Below are 24,363 nucleotides of genomic sequence, written 5' to 3'. Positions count from 1 at the left end.
CCAGGTAACAATAAGTGATTCACACTAAAGATTATGATTAACCTTTTGTTTATAGAGCAAGAAGATTGAACTCAATGTCCAAACAGATGGTTGACTGAAATTCAAAGTCAATGTACAAGTATCGCTGTTTAGATTCCACACACCAATGTAATGCAAGTATGGTATACATATCAAACTCAATCATACAAAAACCACTACAATTCTATATCAACAACCATCTCTATCATATCATATGATTCCGCTACTTATGCTGGAAGTTGCATTTATCTTCAGGGACTTCTCCGGGACATAGGTTAGACCTGTATCAACCGCCATCTTATCATTTGTCTGTTTCTAACAATCTCAATCGCATTGATTTCATATTCTAAATAAAGTCGTAGAAGCATACCTTTCTCCTTAACGCTGATCTGTAACGAATCTAGAGTAATAATGCCATCGGTAAGTGGAAGTAGCTCGAGCTTGATGGTAGCTGTAGATCGAGATGGAACACACCTGAAAGACAAAGAAAGAATCATCCAGTAATGTAACGTAAATCGTAGACAAAAATAACAAGGAACAAAAGATGAGTATTATTTATTATTACTATTATTATTATTATTACCCTAGAGGAACTCTACTCTGCAGCCACAAGTGTGTGCATCCCAGGTCACTTGTCGGAAGTACATCGCTGAGGGAAATTGTGTACTCGTTAAAGCTGTCATCACTAAGCGGTCCCTGTCCCTGTCTACTATCACCGTCAGTAGGTGATGCAGGTGTAGAGTTTATAGATACCACTGAAGGCAGACAAGAAAACGAGGCCGGAGCAAGAACCGTCAGTGTTAGATCTTCAGATGCCAGATTTGAAGCCTCGAGTGTTAAAACCTGACTACAACAATGAATTTTAATTTCCATTCAACTTAATCGTTAATATTAATTATAACTTGGTTGAAACTTTTGAAACCTGAACAGGTAATTGAGGAATTCTATCATCTATCGGTCTTGACATTTGAGAAGCAACAGAGATCAAAAGATCCCTTGGCATGCGAGGTCGCCAACTTGTTGGCTGTTTGAAGAACAACCTAGATTCTGCATCCAAAATATACCATCATCACAAAGCGGTGTCTTTTTTTTTTATTTGAGGAAGTACAAAACTTAATTACCGGTATAGTTGCATCGACATGATACTAGAACTGCATACTTATCACCAGGCATCACACCATCAGAAGGCGGACTCAGTGACAATTGAGAACTTGAACCCTTACTGGTGTTCCTCCACAGTGACGTTGCTGGTTTCAGAATAAACGAGTGTTCTTCTCCTCTCCTGTCAATAAACAGTTTATTTGCCATTAAAATCATACGACACATACAAATGACGATTGAGAGAACAATAGCTAACCTGAGGGCTAAGTCTGGCAAGCTGTGGCCATCGCCAGCTTCAATACAAGCAATTGGTAAAGACAAAGGGGGCCCACTCTTGGAAGCCTCCTCATGTATAATTGTAATTGTGTCCAAATATATCACAATATCCGGCATGTGTGCAGCCGAAACATTCTGCGCACAATACATAAAATCAAAAAATAGTTAATGGCTAGCTACTATGCTTAGATATTACATCTGGTTCCTAAGCCTAAAACTAAAAAGAAAAAATAAGTTTGGACCTTTATCTGAACGCAAAGAAGGTCTTCTGTATTACAATCAGCAGTAAAAGAAGTGATCTCGACAGGCTGTATGATTTCAACTTTCCTTCTCCATCGTCTAACTGGAATGTAAATGCCTTGTAGTCCGCAACAAACAGAAAACCTTTCAGGCTCCAATGGCACGCCTCGGAAAGACATAAGTCCTTCGCCTTTTTCATCCTTTCCCAACTTGTTATCCTGCTCTTCTAGAAGGCTTGGTATAGAATCAGTAGAGGGTGATACATGCGTTGGTACGGTGGTTGGAGGAACCGAAGACATGGAGTGACTTCTAAAGTGACCACCGAATGAGAAGATAGGAGAAGAGGAATTCATCTTTGTTGACGTGCTACGAATACTTGAAGAACCGGGACCCAACTGAGTAGGAGATAAAGAACGGGAAGGAGAAGCCGAAGAATTATCCAAAGGAAGCAACCACTTCAACAGATCTCCACATGGGTCCCCTTGCTGATTTGAGTAACTTAAGCTGCTGCTGCCTTCAGGTTCAGCACTCAAACTTCTCTCCTCGTATTTTTCAAACTGAATGAGTTCTAGCACGGGATCTTTCAAACAGTCCACACCAATGTTCACCTGTAAAAGCACCTGCATCCTTCCAAACAACAAAATAGAATGCAAATCAGTAATATCCTTTCAACAAAGTATGATCGTGTTGGGGATTGGTAAAGAAAAATAGGATATGAATGATTAGGGGTGTTCAGTATTCGAATCAGAGTCGAGGAACTGGTAATTCAATTCGACTCACATTCGAATTTGAAGGTTCGAATTCAGTTTTCAATCATTTTAATTCGCTTTAGTAATCGAATACGATTTTATGATTTTAAATTAATAAATATTCATATTAATAAAATGATATATTAAAGAGGTCTTTGAAGTTCTAAAATCTAAAGACTAAAAATTCGAAGTTCATCATTTTGGTCATTAGTTCATGTGATTGGATGTCAATATGTCACCACTTTGAACATTTAGGATGTTGTAAATTTGAATGATTTAACTTAAGTTTGTAGTGTTTTTGAAATTGGAATTAAAATTTTGATTTCGAATCGACTATTTTGAATTTGAATCGAATTTGTCAACTCTATTTCGAATTCTAATCCAGCTTAAAATTTCTGAAATTCGAATATGCGAATCGTTGAACCACCCAAGGAATGATAACACGCCATTTCAGAAACATACCACTATATCTCCATTAACAAGCGAGCAACACTTAAACCCGTTTCTTGCCACTCCACCTGAGGTACTAGCATCCGGATTTTCTCCATCAACTGGAAGGATCTTCTTATCACTCAGCTTCCCTCCAACCATTTCTGTTGATTCTCGAAACGTTTCCTGGGTTTTTCTTTTTGACCAAAGTGGTTCATCTGCCTCAGCAACCCGGGCAAAAAAATGGGAATTCCTAAATCGTTGCAACAACATTTCGGTTTGCCTTCTGTGATCTTCCATTCTGAGAAGTGACTCGCCAGTGGACATATCCTTCTTCGGGCCAGTCTTGTCCTGAGTAACAGGACTCCCAGAAACAGATGGAGATACTTCACCATTTTGCTTTTTGCCATTTTTACTCATCAGTTCAGCAACCTTGAATGGCGTTATAACTTCTGCTTCATGCTTACATGCAGACAAGCATGCTAGTATATGAACTTGTTCTCCTGGAAACAAAAAATAAAATAGATGTAATAAAATAAAAGGATAAGAAAACCTCCCTTACTGACAGGAAGAACGCCAGAACTTCATGTCAGAAATTGATTCAACGAAAAGAATTGAGCAAGAAGAGTCACCTGGGAAGACAAATGGGCGGTCAAACGATTTAAAAGATAGCATATCCGGCTCTTCATTCCAATGATCAGGAAGTTCCTCTACAAAAGTGATGACCACCAATTTTAGTTCAATATATGGTGCATCTAGAAACGACAATAAAAGTCATTACAACCATCAAAAGTGCCTTTTTGAGTATTAGTGTATCTATCACTTATGTTTACAGTTATTCATCAGGAGTATTTGAACATTCAAGTACATCAGGGTTATATGCTGTAACTTAAAACGTTCTGGCTCCTTTTTTCAGTTTTTCTTGATCTCAGAAACCATGTATCAGTCTACAGAAGATACATCTAAACAGAATATATACATCTAAAGAGACACAACCAGCAAATACATCTAAACAGAATATATAAAAGATGAACACAAGTAAATTCATGCATGTAAAAAATATGCTAATAAGAGAAATGGAGAGTGCATACTGCATGGAATGGTAATCCACCCTTCTTCTTCACAAACGTCTATGTGTTTATCCACAGCATGTGCTCCATTCTTTGTACTTAAGCCCCCAAATGCACCATTTTCACTCACTATTCCTTCACTTCTTCCGTCAAAAGTTTCAACTAGAGACGCTAACGGAAACGGATCTTCGGTTACAAGATCCTCTAGCGTTGCACTTGGCTTCCTATTTGGAGAAGCTTGAACGTGTGGCGGTAGAGCTTGTGGAGATGGAGCTTGAGGAGATGGAGCATGTGGCACGTGAGCTGCAGTTGACTGGGACCGCAGTCCTAGAAAATGCATCGCCTCACCAAGAGTTTATCTGAAATATGTATATTTAAGCTGTATGTAGTACTGTAAACTCAATAAACTATTAATCTATATAAAATTTATAAATACGCTAGTAAAGCAAAGTAACAAGTTCGTATTCTAGCTTTGATGCAGGTACTTTCTTGTCTACCCAACTCACACTTCACCAAGCCTAATAAAAAAAAGTAACCTTAACCGTTTAGCATAGCTTACAAATAGCATATCCAAAATTATTAAAAGCCCTCACTTCTTGCGCCTAGGCTCGTTTTTCAGACGAGGCTCTAGGCATGCGCTTCGGCATCGTCTATGACATGAACATGAGAAGATAAAATCCGAGCAAAAGAAACACAAGGAGTACTATTGAGTATTGAAACTTAGATAGGAGAGATCAAAGGAATTTAATTGAACATTTTGTTATTCAAGTTTTAAAATTACATTTGAATCTTGACTATTTATAACTTTTGATAGTAATTTTGTTAATTTTATTTAAAAAAAATAGTATTATTTTTTTTCATAAACATAATTTTATCTAAGCGTACTGGCACGCAGAGGCTGATCCATACTTGCACCATAGTTAGCATACTAAACCAAAACTCAAACACTTGCACCATTCCTATTATTTCTTTATTGTACTGGCCCGCAGTGGCGGATCCATGATATTTTTTCAATGTTTTTAGATTTTCAAATTTCACAGATCTATTAGCTTATTGGCAATAGCTATCCTATTGAAACAACTAATTAGGGTTTCAACAAATTAAAATGACTAATACTAATTGTTAACCTAATTCTGTAATTGAGACATATATATACATGAAATTGGGGTAAAATATATATAACATATTCATAAACAATGAAAAATGAATCAAAGTAATTATCTAAGATTTAGCAATTTACCTCTCAAAATAAGAAATTGGATTTGGCGGATACTAAAACGAATCGACAGAGGTGGACGCGGCGGCGGCGCGGTGGTTGGCTTGGCCGGAGAAGACGTGATCAGATCGGATCGGATCTGGTAGATTGAGAGTGTAGTGGTTGCAGGTTCACTCGATAATATGTATGTTAAAATGATGAAATTCTGCAACCTAATTTGTTATTTTTTTTTGTTCATTGTATTTGTTACTGTTATTTATTCCTGTTTTTATTATTCTTGGCTATCATTTTTTTAGTTGTTAGTCCGAGCTAACGAGTTGGCCGATAAGATTCTATCCTTTATCATATTTGTTTTGTTCCTAATGTTCCGTGACTAATAGTTATTTAACGCTGTTAGTTGTAGGTTGTCGGAAAAACGTTTTTGCCTGAAAACTCGGATTTTATCCGGAAAACTCAACATTTTCGTCTCAAACATCTTTTTAACCTTAGATCGGATCTTTAGGAACTTTTTTGTAATAAAAAAAAATGTCAGCTATTGAGGTCACTGGAACCCTAGAACCATCGTCGGAATCGGTTGGCGGTGATCAAGTGGTGGTAGTGGTGTTCAGGTTGAATTTCTCGGCAAAAAATGTGACTTTTCTGGCCAAAAGCTTTTTTCCAGCGACTTGCAACTATCTGCGTTAGCATTCTGTTAGTCACGGGGGAGTATCTGGACAAATATGATAGGAGGTGGGATCGTTATAGGCCAATTCGTTAGTTGAGACTGACAGCGACAAAAAGATAATAGTTGTCATTAATAAAAACCACTAAACCTTTTTTCTAAAGTTTGCATTTTGCATTTTTAACATATGAAAAAATAAAATAAATAAATAAATAAAAAGTAGAAGAACAAAGGTTAGCCGATTCAAGATTACATATTCTCCAAATACAAGGTTAAGAAACCACAACTTTAATTAGCATAAAGCATTGGCCCCAACTACAAAGAAAAGTGAAACTATTAATACTAATACTCTACGCTTACTATCTACAAAAACTAACCCACTATTCTACCTCTGACAAATTGACCTCAACTAAAAGGACCACTTAATGGCTTACCAAATAACGCCCATATATTGGTTGTATGAAAAGTGGAAAATACCCACATGGATCATATAATATGCTTGACTAACAAAAATGACTGATGTGACAACTGACAAAGTCGTATGGCCTACATGAGCATTTTCTCCTATATGTGATAATTTTTTGTGACCCGTATGATATGATAGGTTATTGAATACATACTTGATCTGACATCAAACAGTTGTATAGATTTAACATCCCCTACTTGATAAAATTGTATTCATAAAGAATCGAATCGATGGATTAACCCTTAAATAAAACTTAACCACAAAACCATATCAAAGCTAAAATCGGTATCTTTCTTTCGTCAAAGCTCAAAAAGAAATAAGCGCGTTGACTCACATCCAAAGTCAAACAATCACGGATTTCTCAGAAAAAAAAATGAAATGCAAACGAAATCAGAGCTTAAAAAAAAGAATCAATTTCTTGGTGAAACAGCCTTAAACAAGAAGACCCCAACACCACCGCATGCAAATGCCAACAGTAAAGAAACCATAACTCCATCAAGATTAGACCTTTGACTTTTCTTGACTTCTCTTTCGTGACGAGATCTTTCACCCATTTTACCGCGAAGAGTATTATTCAGAATGTCAAGTTGATGCATAATTTTCAGTTGATTTCTTGCAATTCCTGATATCTGTTTCGTATGTTCAAAAAATTAAACGAAATAACAAACTTTCATTTCTAAATTCTAACAAAAAAATCAAACATTTTAAAAACACATTATTATTGTTATTATTATTACCTCTTCTACCAAATTAACATCTTTGACTAACTGAGTTGAAGACGATGAATGGTGCACTGGGGAGCCGGTGAAACACGAGTCGATTTTCTGTTGACTTTGACTGCCATAACTGACCCCTCTAGTCAACTGTGAATTCAGTTCATCAATCCGAGATGTAAACTCATCCATGCGATCGTTCAAAGTCGAAATCTGTTCCGAAAGTTGACTAATTGTTCCCTTGACAAAACAAGGAAAAAAAGTCAAGATATTGACCTTCTAGAACGTTAAGCACACTAATATCCTTACTTGGCTTGCCAATGCGTGTGTCGGCTCGTGACTTGCGCCCTCAAATCTTTTAATGGAAGTCAAGTTTTTACTCGCGGTTGAATATGAATGTGACAACCCACTGCACATATAAAAATATGTAACTATGTACAATGCCAACAAATATTATTATTATTAATATTAATATTATTATTATTTTTTTAAATAATGAGTGTTAAATTGTTAACAAATGTACCTTTTAAGAAACTTGTTTCCCCTTGTAGGTAGAGTAACAGAACCTTTGGGACTCGAAAACATTTCCTCATCTATACTTAGTTTCGTTTTCAAATCATCAGGTAACACCTAAAGCAATTAACATTTAGAAATTATATAAATTAAGAAGAAAAAAAATATATATTATAGTTTTTATACCAAGACTTCATTCAAGAGCTTTTCGAGCTTCATTTGTTCAAGATACGTTCGCGGAATATACGACCCTTCTAATCCCAAGCGCTCAGCAACACATCTAACACTTAACCGGTCTCTTCCTAGCACCTGAACATAAAGTCAAAGTCAAGTCTTATAAAGTTAAAGTCAAAGTCAAAGGTGAGTTATACCTGAACATAACGTCGGTTAACTTGTTCCAACCAGTCGATTTTCACGCACAGGCTCTCATATTTGAACACATGGCTGCTTCTTTTTAAAATGGATGCTATCGTGTACCCTAACGCCATTAAACCGCCAAGAAGCCGAACACTAACTTCAAAACTGATTCTTGGAGATATTATAAATGGAGGGTCCGTAACCCATTCCTAAATAAAAAAAATCAAATCTGTATCACCGAAAATAATAATCTTGAAAAAATAACCATTTTTTAAGAAACCATAGATTATCATCAAACCTCAAACATAAGATTGTATTTTCCTTCTCGGTTCCGCATCCTCAAATAAGATTGACACGTTTCGGGGTCTTCCCCAGGTGGCAACAAAAATATATCATAAATCTGTTCCAATGATTCGGTGCATTCTTCTGACATGGCGGATTTGACTTGTTCCTCACTCACGTTTCTTGATGACTAAAATGTTTAGAATCTTGGTTAGCAGGTCAGGTTTGGGTTAAACCAACGAACGCGTTTAGCTAAACAGGTCGTGTTCGTTTCAACCTGGTGGGTTCGCGGGTTGACCCGTTTAGCCCTTTCATTTTTTATTTATGATTTTTTTTAAATGGCTTTATGCCATAAAGTAATATTTTATGCCAGTATTTAGAACTTAAAATGCAAATCGACGTAAGATTATATAATGAAAATGTAACTCTTTTATATACATTTGTATATTTTTGTTGTAAAGTTATAATATTAAAGTATTAATTTGCGATAAAAAAATAGAAACTAAAAAAATCGGGTTAAACAGATCATGTTCGTGCCAACCTATGAATATTCATATAGTGTTCGGGTTCTATGTCTGACACGATCTTCGGGTTCAAGACGTGTTCGGGTTTTTAAGTCTAACATGATTTTTGGGTTCAAGTCACGTTCAAGTTCGTATGTCTGACATAATATGTAAGATTTTAACAAAGAAAGTACGAACCTTTAGGATATAAGTGGGATTTTGAAATCCTGTGAAAGGATTAAACTTGTTAACGATCTTTATATGAGCGGTTTGGAGGTCGGGTTCTATGAATGCCTTGTACATTGGATAAACCTGTACATATAAAGTGATTATAAATATATTTATAAAAAGCTTGTGAATTAAACATTTTTTCTACCTAGAAATGAATTAGAAATTTAGATTAAACCGTTTCAGAAATCTGGTATATGATTTCTTCAGGTTCCTGTCCAGCCCGTTGTATGTCCCTTAAAACCCGTTTAACAAGATCAAAATGAACGCCACCTGTCACAGATACCCTAAGATCCAATAAGGGCCTCAGTTTTTCACTCAATGCATAGATCCCCTCGATTATCACAATTCGGGAGCTCGGGACTTCAAGTGTCCTGAAACCATTGTATAATCAGTATCACTTAATATCACGTAACTGCGTGTGTTAAACAGAATGGCCACTTTGACCAATAAGTTTGACAAAATAGCCTAGGTTTTTTTTCCTTTTAAAAAAGTATCTTTTGGCTTTTCTTGTTTTTAAGTTAAGAAATTGTTTCAGCCAACCAGAAGCTTCCACATGTCACACTCTGTTGTGTCAGTGCAACAGATTTCCATTTGGTGCAGGAGAATAGATTTGTTGCGCCAAATGGAAATTTGTTACACCAACATTGAAATCTTTTGTGAAAATTTTAAAAGCCAAAAGACTATTTTGTCAAACACATTGGTCAATAATGATTTTTCTTAAATTTTATAAAAAAAAACTATTACTTTTGATTATGTAGAATACTATTTTCTATATCCTGTTTTATTACAACTAATTGTATGGTTCTGACATAATCACTTACAAAACACACATCCAAACACGTGTAAGTAATCCTACGTAAAAAAGGATGCGCGCACCTATAGCCTGTGCGACAGCTAGACTTGAAATCATATATTGGGACTTCAATCGTCTTCCCTACTTTCAAATCAAGAATATTTTGTAACAAAGTATCATAATCTGTCAAGCGAGGATCTACTCAAAAACAAAAATAAAACATTACACATTTGGTTTCCTAAATACATTTGACACGAAAAAATTAAACTTTAGCAATGAAGTGACAATCTTACCATCAAAGTTCCCATCAATCACTCTAGTTGCATCGTTGTAATTATCCATCGATATAACCGCAACACTCGGCATAAAGCTAACTATTTTATCAGTAAATGCAGATTTCCCAGCACCCGAGGGACCCGCTAACCCAATCAAAATGATCCCATCGTTTTTCTGGGCTAGCATTTGGCAAGCCCGAATTACAACAAAGAACCCCTTCTCAAACGACAAAGAATCTTTAATCGGAACAATTTCAAACTGAGCATTATCTTTTCGCTTAACTAAACGAACTTGATCTTTCAAGAGTCTTTGTTTTCTTGAATTCGATTCGGCATTCGAGTTATCTTGATCCATTATGTTCAATTCTGTACATTTAACCAAAAACAAATTATCATTTATAAATTATAATCATAACAAGTGACTAAAACATAAACCCTAATAAAGAAATAATCAAGATTCTTGAATTCAATACAAATCTTCTAAAAAGATTGAATGCCAGCCCACCCACAAATGATACACACCCTATAAATCAATAAAAATCCAATCTTTACAAAAACCCAAATCAAGATTCATAAAAAAAAACCCAAAATAAACGCATATAATTCAAAATTAACCAACCAAAAATGAACAATAACTGAAACAAATCAATACCCAGATCATATTATACAAAAACAAAAGTGGGTTTGTAAAAAAATCGGATCTAAATCAATGAAAGCAACAATCTTTATCATAACAAGAGGTGTTACAGAACAGAGGAGTAACAAGATTGTGTACCAATGGTTATTATTTTTGTGTGTATTGAGGTTGTTTCATGTGGAAGAATGAGGTGTGATGATGTAATGTGACATTTATAGGGAATTGGGAATTTATTTGCAGGATTTTCTGTAGTTAGCAGAGGAGATTGATTTTGATTGATTATATAAACCCTTTGGATGTAGAAAATATCAGCATGATTAATATTATTATTATTATGGTAGATTTTTGTTGGGCCCCATGTTATGGGTTTGGACCGTTTAGATTTTTAAAAGTTAGAAAAGGACTTAGGGTTTAGTTGGTTTGGAACTGGTTCTCGGTCAATAAAGTAAGGGTGTGTGCTGCGGTTTGGTATGATTTTGGGCTAAAACCAAATCGAAAATCAAAACTTCGGTTTTTGTATTTTTTTGAAATCGTTCGGTTTCGTTTTTTCAGTTTTCAATGTAGTTTCAGTTCGATTTCAGTTTTTCTCATTTGAGCTTGAAAATTTTAGGCAAAAAAAAAAGTTGGTCGAAGATAATAAATTTAGGTATAAATAATTTTTTTAAGTGGTAACTAATATACTATTTATACATTTGATCAAAAATATTTGAGTTATATATTTATTAAATTCTTATAAATTATTTAAAATAAAAATAAAAATTTGAGAATTTGGTTCGGTTTTTCCGGTTTTTATTGCATGCAAAACCAAAACCGATCCATTAGTTCGGTTTTTACAAAAACATAGAACCAATCCGACGGTTTTTGTTTTGGGGTTTGGATTTTTCATTTTTTTTTTGTCTCGGATCGGTTTTTTCATTTTCTTGCACACCCTTACAATAAAGTCAAAAACCGGGTCAGGTAAGAACTGGTTCTGGATATGGTCTAGTTTTTTTATCTGGTTTTGCTTGGTTTTTATAAGTTTGTGGTTGGGTCGTACCCGGGTTTTGATCGGGTAGAGGTGGAACCAATTTTGGTGGTTCCGGGTCTAGGTACGATTTCTCTGAGGAACTGAAACTTGGTTTATACCTGCAGGTCAGGTACACCAGGTTCGTATCTGGGTCATGTCCGAAACATGGTTTTATGCTCAAGTCTAATTTCTTACACAAATAATATTCTATGGTTCTATATAATTAAAGTTATGTGACATTTTAACATAAGAAGTCGTTAAACTATGGTTAAGAGATGACAACGAGACGTGTATTGATAATCTCAGTCTTATACTTATACGATCCATACTATATTTATTGATAGGTGACATGTTTTGACGTTTTATAGTTGTGTTCATGTTTAAAACGATTACATAGTTTGTTTGAACACATACTATATAAAATGTCAACAACCTTAGTGAAGAGGTAGGTCCCAGCAGAGCCCAGTTGGACCCGCAAGACTCACCTTGAAGAGGGACGTCTGCGCAACGACCAACTGCTTCCGCAGGACCCACCATGCTCAGAGATGAAGACCTTACGCGCAGTACGCCAGCTGTTCCCGCAGGGAAAGCCTCCCAATGGTGTACCCCGCTTGTTCCCGCAGTTGCGGATACAAGCCATCAGGGAAGGCTACCCGCACTGATAGCAAGGCTACACGCACAAGGCACTAACTCTTGATACTTTAGTAATGTCACCTGAAGGAATGAGTAAGGTGGGAATACTCCCGCCCAAATGAGCCAGTCCGTATGCTTCTGGAAGATCTTTTGTACTATACCTGCCAAGGTATGGGCAAAACAGACTATCTGACCAAAACAGCCCATGAACCAATCACAGGGTGACAGCTCACCGACAACAGTACGAGGAGGAGCACCCTCTAGTACTGTTTGTCACTATTAGCCGCTGCCTACTCACCAACCCTTACTATGGGACGTGCGTAGCCTACAGTTGGTGGAACAGTGCATAGCCGGCAGTAAAGGAACAGTTACGGCCGGCCTTGTCACTATCGGCCGCAGCCTATCCACCAACCAGCATGGCTTATGTGTAGCCCACTGTTGGTAGAACAGGAATACTATTCAGCCGGCTGTACCTTCTTGGAAACCTACCTTCGGCTATAAATACTCCAACACCTTGGAATGGTAAGGACATAATCTGATATCTCATTATCTTATCTTCTCTAGCAATCTCTTAATATACACTTATATTCAGAGCAATCTAGTCTGATTCTCACGCCGGAGGGTGGTCACAAGGAGGAACCCGCCCCCTTCTCAGTGACGAGCTTACGGTGTCTGTTTTGCAGGTCACCTGAAGAACAACTTTCTTTGCTGGACCTCATCCTCGTGGGAAACATCTATTTAACCCCCAGATTATCCGTAATCTGCCAGGGGTCGATTAGTGTTTCTTCATTGGCGCCATCCGTGCATAAAAGCTAGAACTAATTCTAAGTTTTTTCAAAGTTTCTGAAGAAATGGTTAACGTTACTCCGGTCCCAAATCCAGTAAGTGACCAAGAAACCCCGGTAACCACAACCCCAGCAACTGGGGGGAACACCGGCGGTTATACAAATTTTACGAACACTACCCCGGTTACCCAAGCCGGGACAAGTGCAGTAAACAATATTTCACTGGAGGTCACTGATGCCAAGTTGGAGAAACGGACGAGGGTCCCTCGCCAAACACTCGATCAAGTTAAGGCGTGGGCCGAAGCACGTCAGAAAGAGTTCCAAGCTGAGTTGGATGAACGCTTGCGTTCACTTCAACAGGCTGACGAATTCGGCAGTACTCGCCAACATCTCAACATGAACAGTGAGTGCGAGTACTCGGACGATGAGCGGGAAGAATCCGATACCGACGCAAACCCTCGCCATAAGGCAAAAGGGAAGCGTAAGGAAACGGACTTCCAACCGACAAGGAATTTTGGAGAAACCTTTAAACCAAAGAACGCGGGGAGAAACCCACGTGACTTCTCCAAAACCTTTAGACCAACTGCTGCAAATGCAGGAAAGTCCAAGTTTGCAAGGGACATTACGGAAGCAATCGCCCCGAGAAGTGCCAAACAAATGTCCAACATCGGCACTTATGATGGTCTATGCGACCCAGACGACCACTTGAACAGATTCATTGCGGGGGCAACCGTCAGTAACTGGACGGAACCCACGTGGTGTTATATGTTCCAGATGACTCTGGTTGGAGCGGCCAGGGCATGGTTCGATCGTTTACCGGTCCACCACATCTATGATTGGGCGGACTTTCAGAACAAGTTCAGCCAACACTTCAGCCAACAGAGGAAATATACTGAAGAACAGTGGACGATCCTCAACTGCGTTAGAGAGGAGGATGAATCTTTACTAGACTTCATCACTCGCTTCAACTCCAAAAAGCTGAGTCTGGGCAACATAAGTGAAGATCTTGTTCGCGCCGCTTTCATCCAGGGCGCCGAATACCCAGAGCTTATCCGCACATTGACGGGTAAAGACGGCATGCCATCCACATGGGATGCCATCATGACGGCGGCCAAGCGCTTTGCCGAGACGGAGAAGCAACTGGGAAGGGATCTTCCCCAGAGTACACACCTCTACACGCAAAGGACTAGAGAAAACAATGTTCGGATCGCCCGGCAGAACAAAAAGAGGAAGCTAGGTATTTGGCAGTCAAGGGTAAACTTTGACACCTCATCCAGCTCTCGCCCTCTTGTTGGCGGAAGGGATAACACACACCCTTCAAGCCGAAAACACCGGTGGACGCCACTCACCAAAAGCGTCACGGAGATATTTGCCACCGAAAAACTACCATGGCCAAAAGCTCCAATGATCCGGCAGCGACCTAATGCGGATTAAAGCAAATCCTGTGACTTCCACGGGACAAAAGGTCATAGTACGGAGGAGTGTACATCCTTGAAGGATATTGTTGAAACATTCATCAAGGATGGAAGACTTGCACACCTTGTGGCATCAATCAAGAAGGGAGGAAGGAATGATAACCGGTACAGAGGCAACGGACGAAAGCCCGTAGACATCAGCATCAACATGGTTCATGGCAACATCAGAGGAAGAAAAAGGCGAGCGACAGAACCATGCGCGTGGAAGGAAGCTGAGGTACGCTTCCCGCGAGTGCCAGGAGGACCCAGCAAAGAAGGCCCTATCGTCATCAAAAGCCAGCTGGGGCACTACATCACTTCTCGCACTCTTGCTGACAACGGCGCCTCGTCAACGGTGATGTACAGGCAGTTCTTCGACAAGCTAGATGACGAAGACAAGGAACGCCTGGAAACGGTCTACGCCTCGATGGAAGGGTTCGACGGCAGCACAAACACCCCCCTGGGTATCCTATCTTTCCCCGTCACTCTTACGGACGGGAATCACTCACGCACAGAAGACGTGGATTTTGTCGTGATGAGGAAGCCACACCACACATACGACATTCTCTTCGGAAGAGACGGGATGGTAAGATTCAACGCCGTGGTATCTTCAGTCCACGGCATGATGGGATGGCCAACAGCTGAGGGTGTAGCGATGATCACCGGCATTCCCCAGGTATGCATCGCATCTGTCTCATCTAAACCCAAACCAAAATGGCTAAACCAACCATCACCGAACCGGAAAGATGGGCCTTCAACGGCAAATACCCTGACCAGGCCGTTACCATTGGCCCAACAGTTGTTGATCCCACACGCACCTTACTCAAACGCTTACTACAGAAAAACGCTGACATCTTCGCATGGACACCAGCTGACATGACTGGTGTACCCCGAAGTAAGGCAGAGCATAAGCTCAAGTGCGATCCGGCTGTTACGCCAGTCGTACAAAAGCGCAGAGTAATGGGGCCAGAACAAACTAACGCGTGTAGAACCCAAGTCAAGGAACTCCTTGACGCAGGCATCGTACGCGTTAGCAGATATCAAACATGGGTTGCAAATCCCGTTATGGTACCGAAGAATAACAAACAATGGCGCATGTGCATAGATTTCAAGGACTTAAACAAAGCATGCCCCAAAGATTGTTATCCGTTACCCGAAATTGATCTTAAGGTGGATTCGTTAGCACCGTTTCGCCTTAAATGCTTCCTGGATGCGTATAAGGGGTACCATCAAATCCACATGGCCGTTGATGATCAGGACAAAACCGCTTTTCGGACGCCCGATGGTACATTTTGTTATCAAATGATGCCATTTGGACTTAAGAATGCCGGGTCCACATACCAACGCCTGATGGACAACCAGTTTCATGCCCAAATTGGGAGGAACTTGGAAGTCTACATGGATGACTTGGTCATCAAAAGCCCTGACGCAGAAGCGATGTTGAAAGACATTGAAGAAACTTTCAACACGCTCAGGAAGATAAACATGAAGCTCAACCCGAGCAAGTGTGCCTTTGGAATGGAAGAAGGGAAGTTCTTGGGGGTCATCGTCACTAAAGATGGCTTCAGAGCGAACCCTGAAAAGGTCAAAGCCATTATCAAAATGGAATCACCTACTACCATCAAACAGGCTCAGACACTGAATGGACGACTAGTCGCACTTAATCGCTTTTTGGCAAACCACGCGGATAAGTCGTTTCCTTTCGTGTCAACGTTGAGAAACTGTTTAAAGAAAACGCACTTCCGCTGGACACCAGAAGCGGAAGCAGCTTTTCAGGAGATTCAGTCACGCTTGATCGAATCCCAACGCTCACAGCACCAGAAGCGGGGGAGGGGTTAATCCTATACCTTTCCGCAACAGATAGAGCAACCGGGGCGGTCCTGCTAGTTGAACGGAAAGGCATCCAGATGCCAATCTATTATGTCAGCCGTATCCTAACAGACGTAGAAACCCGGTACTCTACCCTCGAAAAATTAGTCTTAGCACTTATACACGCTTCACGCAGGTTAAGACGATATTTCCAGGGTCACCCAATCACCATTCTCTCCAACTTAAAACTTGCAAACGTTCTACGCAAACCCGAGTTATCGGGACGCCTAGCCAAATGGGCAATTGAGTTGGGGGAATACACGATAAAGTATAAGCCAAGACCAGCCATAAAAGGCCAGGTTTTGGCCGACTTTATTGCGGAAGTGCCTGCATCGCGGGAAAAAGAGTGCCAGGAAGAGGCTCAACCCTCTCCAGCACAGGACATCAATGATGTCTGGCGACTCTACACTGATGGAGCAGCCAGTAACGAGGGTTCAGGCGCAGGGCTGAAACTAACCAACCCAGCAGGCCAAGAATACACTTACGCTATTCGACTGGATTTCCAAGTACGAATAACGAAGCCGAGTATGAAGCATTCTTGGCCGGGCTGAGAATTGCGCGTGAGATGGGAGTGAAACACTTGGAAGCCCACGTTGATTCCATGTTAGTAGCCAATCAAATCAACGGGACGTACACGGCCGTGAACGACACAATGGCCCTGTACCTCGCACAAGCAAAAACCCTTATGCGCGATTTTAACGATTGCAAAGTCATACACGTCAAGCGTAGTGAAAACAAATCTGCGGATGCGTTAAGCAAGCTTGCATAATTAGCCTTCACCCACTTGGGAAAGGACATCCGCATTGAACTCCTCGAGGCACCTTCGGTCCCGCACAAGGAAATTTGTGTCATCCAAACCGGCACAGAAACGTGGATGACACCAATAATAAAATACCTTGCGGCAGGTACACTACCAGAGTCAAAAACACAGGCAAGAAAACTACGCTGTAAAGCACTGAATTATCAACTCATCGATGACATCCTTTACAGACGTAACTTTCTTGGCCCACTCTTAAGATGTGTGGACAACCAAGATGCTGACTACCTCCTAAGGGAAGTACACGAAGGCATCTGTGGAGTACACGCAGGTCCACGCGCTGTTGTAGCTAAGCTAAACAACGCGGGATACTTTTGGCCGGGGATGCATACGGATGCGATGGCATACATCAGAAAATGCAGGTCTTGTCAGCTCTACGCACCCAACACGCATCGCCGGAAGAATGAACTTGTTCCAGTCACCTCTTCATGGCCATTTCAGAAGTGGGCCATCGATGTGACAGGCCCATTTCCTACAGCAGCAGGAAATGTTCAGTTCCTAGTGGTAGCCATCGACTACTTCACCAAGTGGATAGAAGCAAAACCCTTAGCCCAAACAACCGCGAAACATATCAAAAAATTTATTTGGGAATTTATTATTTGTCGTTTTGGACTTCCACAGAATTTGGTGAGCGATAACGGCACCAACTTTGCTGACAAGAAGCTACAAAAGTGGCTGGAAGAACTTCAAATCACCCACACTTTTACCTCAGTGGCGCACCCGCAGGGTAATGGTGAGGTAGAAAGAGCAAATAAGAGCATCGTCGAAGGCATAAAGAAAAGACTCTTGGAACACAGATCCGGCTGGGTGGACGAGCTTCCGCACGTCCTTTGGGCAAACAGAACGCTGAAAAAGGCCAGTACGGGAGAAACCCCGTACAAGTCTCACTTATGGCACTGAAGCCATGGTCCCGGTCGAAATTGGTTTACCCTCACCAAGGGTCTTGATTCAGCCAGAAGACAATGATGCGGAAAGACGGTTAGACCTTATGCTAACCGAGGAACGCAGAGACTTAGCCGCAGTACGTGAAGAGAACTACAAGCGACAAATGCAAAAGTACTACAACACGCGGGTAAAACTCTGCAACTTCAATGTAGGAGACTACATACTGCGTAACAACGAGGCTTCGAACCAACAACGCCCAGGAAAACTGGCCCCGGTCTGGGAAGGGCCATACATTATCAAAAAAGTTCTAGGAAAGGGCGCATACCGGCTCGAAAGGCTCGATGGCACTCCCATCCCAAGAACATAGAATGGAGCTCAATTACGCAAATGTTACATGTAGATCAATTCCAAACTTGTAAAGAAAAGGCCTAGAGCCACTTCTAATGGAAATGATTCTCCTTTCACAATGTGTTGATAGCTTTACCTTTATACTTATGAACTTCCCACACTGATGTGCCGGTATTCACCACATAAATATGGGAAGAAGTCGTTACGTGTGGAAGGCGGCAAAACCCGCATAAACACAAAACGGTAAAAATTTCAAAAGTTTAAGGAAAACCTCCACGCAGGTCAGATGTAGGCAAAGTTTAGCCATCCTACTAAGTGCAAGTGACGGTCTTACCCGCACAATCACGAACGAGGAGGCAAAACTTCAACCTATTATCTACCACGTTCAAAGGTTAACTTATTCTAAACACTTAGAAAATTTCAAAGGAAAAGATGAGGAAAACTTCCACGCAGGTCAGATATAAGTAAAGTTAAGCCATCTTACTAAGTGTAAGTGACGGTCATACCCGCACAATCATGAAAGAGGAAGCGAAACATAAACTTATAATTTGCCACGTTAAAAAGTTAACTTATCTAAGTACTAAAGAAATTGCTAAGTTAAATCAAAACATGCGTAAAAAAAACAAGGCAAGGAATTAACACAATCTTTATTCCATCAAAATTCAAATATTACAAAGATTGCTGGGTGCATACCCGCATACAAAAGAAGCTATACAAAAACAAAAATCTACGCTAATGGTGGAAAGGGATCTTCAGGATCAAGCTTCAGGACCACTTCCACTTGGACCCGCACCATCAGTAGAGCGTGGCGGTTCAAGGAAAGCTTTAAGGATAGCTAGCCCATCATCAGCAGCAGCAACTTCGTTCACCTTCTCCACCACCGGATGCGGGAAGGCGGCATACTGGTTCACTGCTTGGTCATAAACAGCTTCAGTATCCACATCGTACAAAGGGAAGTTGGAAGGCGGGATGCCTTTCTCAACGAACCCTAGACCAAGCAGGAAGCCGGCCTTTTCCCCATCCTCATGAAAAGCGTTGAGGGCTGCGCTCATGGCATCGTCGTATGATGTGTCCGTGAAAACTCGATGCACAACCTACAAGAAAAAATACAAGTGTCAAAATCTCTTCTATGTGCAAAGAAAAGTGTAAAGATATGAAATTACGCATACCTGAAACAACGCTTCTCGAAGAAGCCATTCCTTGGTAACCAGAGCTTCCTAGAGGGCAGCTTGAGCTTGGTTACGGGCGCGTTCGGCTTCACTTTTGTTGAGGTTGGCAAGCAACACTTCTTTAGCCGCAGCCTCTTCAACGCCCTTTAGCTTCCGCTCAGTGTGGTCAAGCACCCCCCTCTGGTCCAGGATCTCTTGGAGCTTCTTCGCGTCTTCCATCGCCAAGGCATCATGAGCCTGTTGGAGCGCCTCTAGTTTGGCTTTAAGTTCCTCATTCTCGAGGCGTAGAGGCTCAGCAACAGCTTCAGCCTTGGTGGCCTTTTCAGTTGCGTTCCGAGCAGTTTCCTTAGCCAGCCGAAGCTGTTCGTTAACAGCTTTGGCAGCCTTGGAACGGGCCTCGAGACGGGCCTGAACTTCAACTTCAAGGGCCTTGAAGGCCTTCTCCTTCTCCGCAGCAACGGCGGAGAGCCTCCTATTCTCCTCCCGGACAGCCCGCGCCTGAGCTACTTCTTGGATACGAGCTGCTTTTAACTTGTCGTTTTCACGACAAAGCAGCTCGACGCGCGGCTGCATCCGGGCCAGGAGAACCCGAAGCTCATTGGTTAGCCTACCCTCCTGGTAGCTAGCCATGGCTTCCCCCAACGCACCACTGGGAGCTGCGTGACGAGCCCACTCCACGCACTCCACAGGCGTGCGAAGGGTTGTTCCTCGGCTGATGTTCCATCGTGGAACATACACTTCATTGGAATCCGACACTGCAAAAAACAAAAAGCAGTTAGGAAAAGATAATACAAAAAAAAAAAAAAAAGGCCAAAAGAACCCTACGCACCTGTAGGGTCGACAACAGGCCGATAGCCGCCAAACCCATCACCTGAACCCAAGGGAAATCCGTCCAAGAGGTCAGGCAGATGGGAAGGAGGCAGAGGTTGGCGAGAAGCCCCAAGCATACCTGAAGGATCGGCCGTCGTTGCCGATGACGGAGGAGGCATGGTGAAGGCCGCCGCGGTAGTAGAAACCAACGGAGGTGAACTCACCGTAGGTGAACTCACAACCGTGGTCGGCTCTGCGGAGGAGTCCGCAGAAAAAGTCACCACCGGCTCAGTGAAAGATTCAGTAAATATGGCACTGACAGCCGGCGGTGATGTCATCACAGTTGGAACAGTTGGCTCAACTGGGTGAGCAACTGAACCAACTGAAGCAGGCGCAGCCGCCTGGGTCGTCGCCTCAGGTAGGCTGACCAAGCCTACCGTCATGGGTCTAGAGGTATTCCTCCCCGCTCCACCCTGGAATGCGGTAGCATCCACGCATGCACAAAGAATATAAGTATTAATGATGGAAAGCTATGAAGTTAAAAATAAAGGAAGTTTGTACTTACGGGTTTTCTTGAGCCTAAAAGTGCGAACAGGCGGGGACGAACCCGATGGAGCCGGCCTCTTTACGCCGCTCACCGTCGTCATCCTGGGCTCTCCGGAGGTGACAGTCGTCGCAACCTCCTGAGCAGTGGTCTTATCACCACCAGGGTTCCCCGCCACCTCCTCGCTCTCGGTCTCTGAATCAGACCGAGGCACCGGATCGGCAGTGGAGGCCACCTTCGCCTTCCCCTTCCCGCCGGCAGCCTTCTTCTTCCGCACCAACGGAGGACCATCTGCGGATTCCTCATCAGAACACAAGATTAGAGGAATTCCAGCAGAGGTTTCAACATTGAGGGGTCGAGGGTTGAATAACGCCTTACCTGGCCGCCTGGCGCTCAGGATCTCGTGGCCAGCCGGGTAGACCTCCACGAACCGATCCGCCGTCTGTTCAAGGATGGGCAACTCGTTCTCATCTAGAGCACGAGTACCCATCCGAGCGGGACTATCAGCCTCCCGCGGATGCAGGAGCGACTGCAAGTCGTTCCCCTCTGAAATAAAAGAAAAACAGTTAGAAGACAAACCTATATAAACAAAGAAGACAGAGCATACCGTAAGGGACAGAGTTCAAACCGTATTCAAGAACGATCGGGATCTTTTGCGCCTCCGCATCCTTCCACACCCGGCTCATCCCGAGCATCACCATCCCGGACTCCGCAAAGCGGTAAACCGGAGATTGGACTCGGGAAATCTTTGAGAACCATTCCGCCTCCTGGTAGTTGGAGGCGTGAAGGCTGGGGAGTGCTTGCCCATTCTTAAACTTCATGGCAAGGGGGATGGCACGAGCGGAGATATAAAAGAACTACCGCTTCCATGAACGAAGACTGCGCTCGGTTGCGCAAATCTTCAAACCCTTGATCCGGGTTATCAGAGTATACCACCCCTGGATGCACCTCCAAGAGTAGAAGGTCATCAGGCGGTCGACGAAGGGCTCAACGCCCAGAATCCGGCACACCCACTCGAAGTGGCGAATCTTTGCGATCGCCATCGGGTGTACCTCGGTCAGGTGTACACCGTGCCTCTCCAGAACACGGTACACAAACTTCGTCAAGGGGAACCTAAGATTCCCATGGACAAAGAATGCGGCATATACCCCGATCTTGCCTCTGGGGCATCATACACCGTCTGATGAGGTTCAGGAAACTCAGGCTCGAAAGACTCGAGCATGAACTTCCTGACGATGTACTGATATAGATCGACAGGCTGAGCACACTGGCACTCGCCAGCAGTACTCTTGTCATCCTTGTCGGACGTGGATGACGGGTTCTCGGCGTACACCCCAGCCTCATGGGCTGTAGCCTCAAGATCGTGAGCAGAAGACATCTTGCAGGTATGAAAGAAGAGAACGATTTCAAGAGAATGCTCGACTGAAAAGGTGAGTATTCGCCGGAAATCGTTTTGAAGATGAAGAGAAAAGTGAAAGTGTGGATTACAAAGGACCCTCTCCCCCTTTATATACTAATCGCAATCAATGCGATGAATTTAATGCGGAAGAGAGAGAAATCGCAGGTGCAATGAAACTATGACACGTGGCAATAAGCAAGCTGGCAACAGCTGTTGAAAGGACGCGTGCCATTAATTTCGCGGCCACGCGCCCGAAAATTCGCGCCCACGCGCCTGAAAAAGCGCCTGGAATGACCATATACTGTCACGTCGCCATAACTTCCTGCACGTCCTGACACTGTCAGAAGAAACCGTCGGACGACGTTTCAATAGTTTGGACTGTTCTTATCCTTTCACCAACTCTTCGAATTTCAAAATTTCAAAAAGATTCAAAAGCGGGAAAATACCCCTTACTTTGGCAACCAAGTAACTATAAGACAGGTGCGGGTACAGTGTTAAGGCAAAACCCTTCACATACTTAGCACCCGCAGGGAATTGACGCCAGGAATACCTTGGAAGTAAAGTAACCGTAAGACGAGTGCGGGTACAGTGTCAAGGCAAAACCCTTCACATACTTAGCGCTCCGCAGGGAATTCAAACCAAGAAGGATCTTCTGGGCCATGCTTGCGGAAACGGGAATAACATCCCCGCATAGCGGGAACGTCGAGAACTATATTGTTTGAAACTCCAAGATGGAATTGGTGGTTTTAACATAATTGATCACTATGTTCAAAACTACCAAAACCCCATGGAGAATCCACACAAGTGGGACTCAACGCTCCTGACTTGCGAGGAGGTTACAGACATACCCGCTTCATACCCAAAGATCAAGCAGAAAAGTCGGGAATTTCTGCGTGACATTAGGAAAACCGCGGGAAGAATCCCCACGGAAAACCTTAAAACTAAAAACCCTTTTCAAAACCCCTTGCTAAAGTCCAAAAGTTCACCTCACTTATTAATAATTCATGAGAAGAACATTGGACTAGGGGGACTTGAAGAGGTAGGTCCCAGCAGAGCCCAGTTGGACCCGCAAGACTCACCTTGAAGAGGGACGTCTGCGCAACGACCAACTGCTTCCGCAGGACCCACCATGCTCAGAGATGAAGACCTTACGCGCAGTACGCCAGCTGTTCCCACAGGGAAAGCCTCCCAATGGTGTACCCCGCTTGTTCCCGCAGTTGCGGATACAAGCCATCAGGGAAGGCTACCCGCACTGATAGCAAGGCTACACGCACAAGGCACTAACTCTTGATACTTCAGTAATGTCACCTGAAGGAATGAGCAAGGCGGGAATACTCCCGCCCAAATGAGCCAGTCCGTATGCTTCTGGAAGATCTTTTGTACTATACCTGCCAAGGTATGGGCAAAACAGACGATCTGACCAAAACAGCCCATGAACCAATCACAGGGTGACAGCTCACCGACAACAGTACGAGGAGGAGCACCCTCTAGTACTGTTTGTCACTATTAGCCGCTGCCTACTCACCAACCCTTACTATGGGACGTGCGTAGCCTACAGTTGGTGGAACAGTGCATAGCCGGCAGTAAAGGAACAGTATACGGCCGGCCTTGTCACTATCGGCCGCAGCCTATCCACCAACCAGCATGGCTTGTGCGTAGCCCACTGTTGGTAGAACAGGAATACTATTCAGCCGGCTGTACCTTCTTGGAAACCTACCTTCGGCTATAAATACTCCAACACCTTGGAATGGTAAGGACATCATCTGATATCTCATTATCTTATCTTCTCTAGCAATCTCTTAATATACACTTATATTCAGAGCAATCTAGTCTGATTCTCACGCCGGAGGGTGGTCACAAGGAGGAACCCCCCCTTCTCAGTGACGAGCTTACGGTGTCTGTTTTGCAGGTCACCTGAAGAACAACTTTCTTTGCTGGACCTCATCCTCGTGGGAAACATCTATTTAACCCCCAGATTATCCGTAATCTGCCCGGGGTCGATTAGTGTTTCTTCACTTAGTGAAGTAAAACTGGTTCTCCACATGTTGATAACGTGTCTTTCAAATTATGTATATGAAGAAATTGTTAATTTATGTCATGTACAATGAACCAGC

At 42.5% G+C, this 24,363-nt stretch overlaps 2 protein-coding genes across 2 annotated transcripts; both read right to left on the bottom strand.

Annotated features, from left to right (window-relative positions):
- Positions 1-110: 110 nt before the first annotated feature.
- On the bottom strand, positions 111-4,273 carry LOC143573926 (uncharacterized). The gene is made up of 10 exons (XM_077058690.1): positions 3,905-4,273; positions 3,446-3,523; positions 2,847-3,316; positions 1,638-2,255; positions 1,376-1,530; positions 1,140-1,300; positions 941-1,065; positions 602-861; positions 389-492; positions 111-299 (listed from the first exon to the last, which is right to left on the bottom strand). The coding sequence occupies exons 1-10, from the start codon at positions 4,221-4,223 to the stop codon at positions 229-231; spliced, it is 2,361 nt and encodes a 786-aa protein (XP_076914805.1). The 5' UTR covers positions 4,224-4,273; the 3' UTR covers positions 111-228.
- Positions 4,274-6,597: 2,324 nt separating this feature from the next.
- LOC143573331 (inorganic pyrophosphatase TTM2-like) lies at positions 6,598-10,283 on the bottom strand. The gene is made up of 11 exons (XM_077058240.1): positions 9,912-10,283; positions 9,702-9,816; positions 9,001-9,196; positions 8,793-8,906; positions 8,108-8,281; positions 7,824-8,018; positions 7,639-7,761; positions 7,463-7,569; positions 7,249-7,348; positions 6,964-7,179; positions 6,598-6,855 (listed from the first exon to the last, which is right to left on the bottom strand). Exons 1-11 carry the CDS (start codon positions 10,246-10,248, stop codon positions 6,637-6,639), a joined length of 1,896 nt encoding a protein of 631 aa, XP_076914355.1. The 5' UTR covers positions 10,249-10,283; the 3' UTR covers positions 6,598-6,636.
- Positions 10,284-24,363: the final 14,080 nt, after the last annotated feature.

This window comes from Bidens hawaiensis, unplaced genomic scaffold, assembly GCF_021521415.1.
Source record: "Bidens hawaiensis isolate Kalapana, Puna unplaced genomic scaffold, B.hawaiensis_p1.1 tig00001382_1, whole genome shotgun sequence".
Lineage (NCBI taxonomy): Eukaryota > Viridiplantae > Streptophyta > Magnoliopsida > Asterales > Asteraceae > Bidens > Bidens hawaiensis.
Note: the sequence above shows the minus strand (reverse complement) of the source record. Positions and strands in the feature narration are given on the sequence as shown.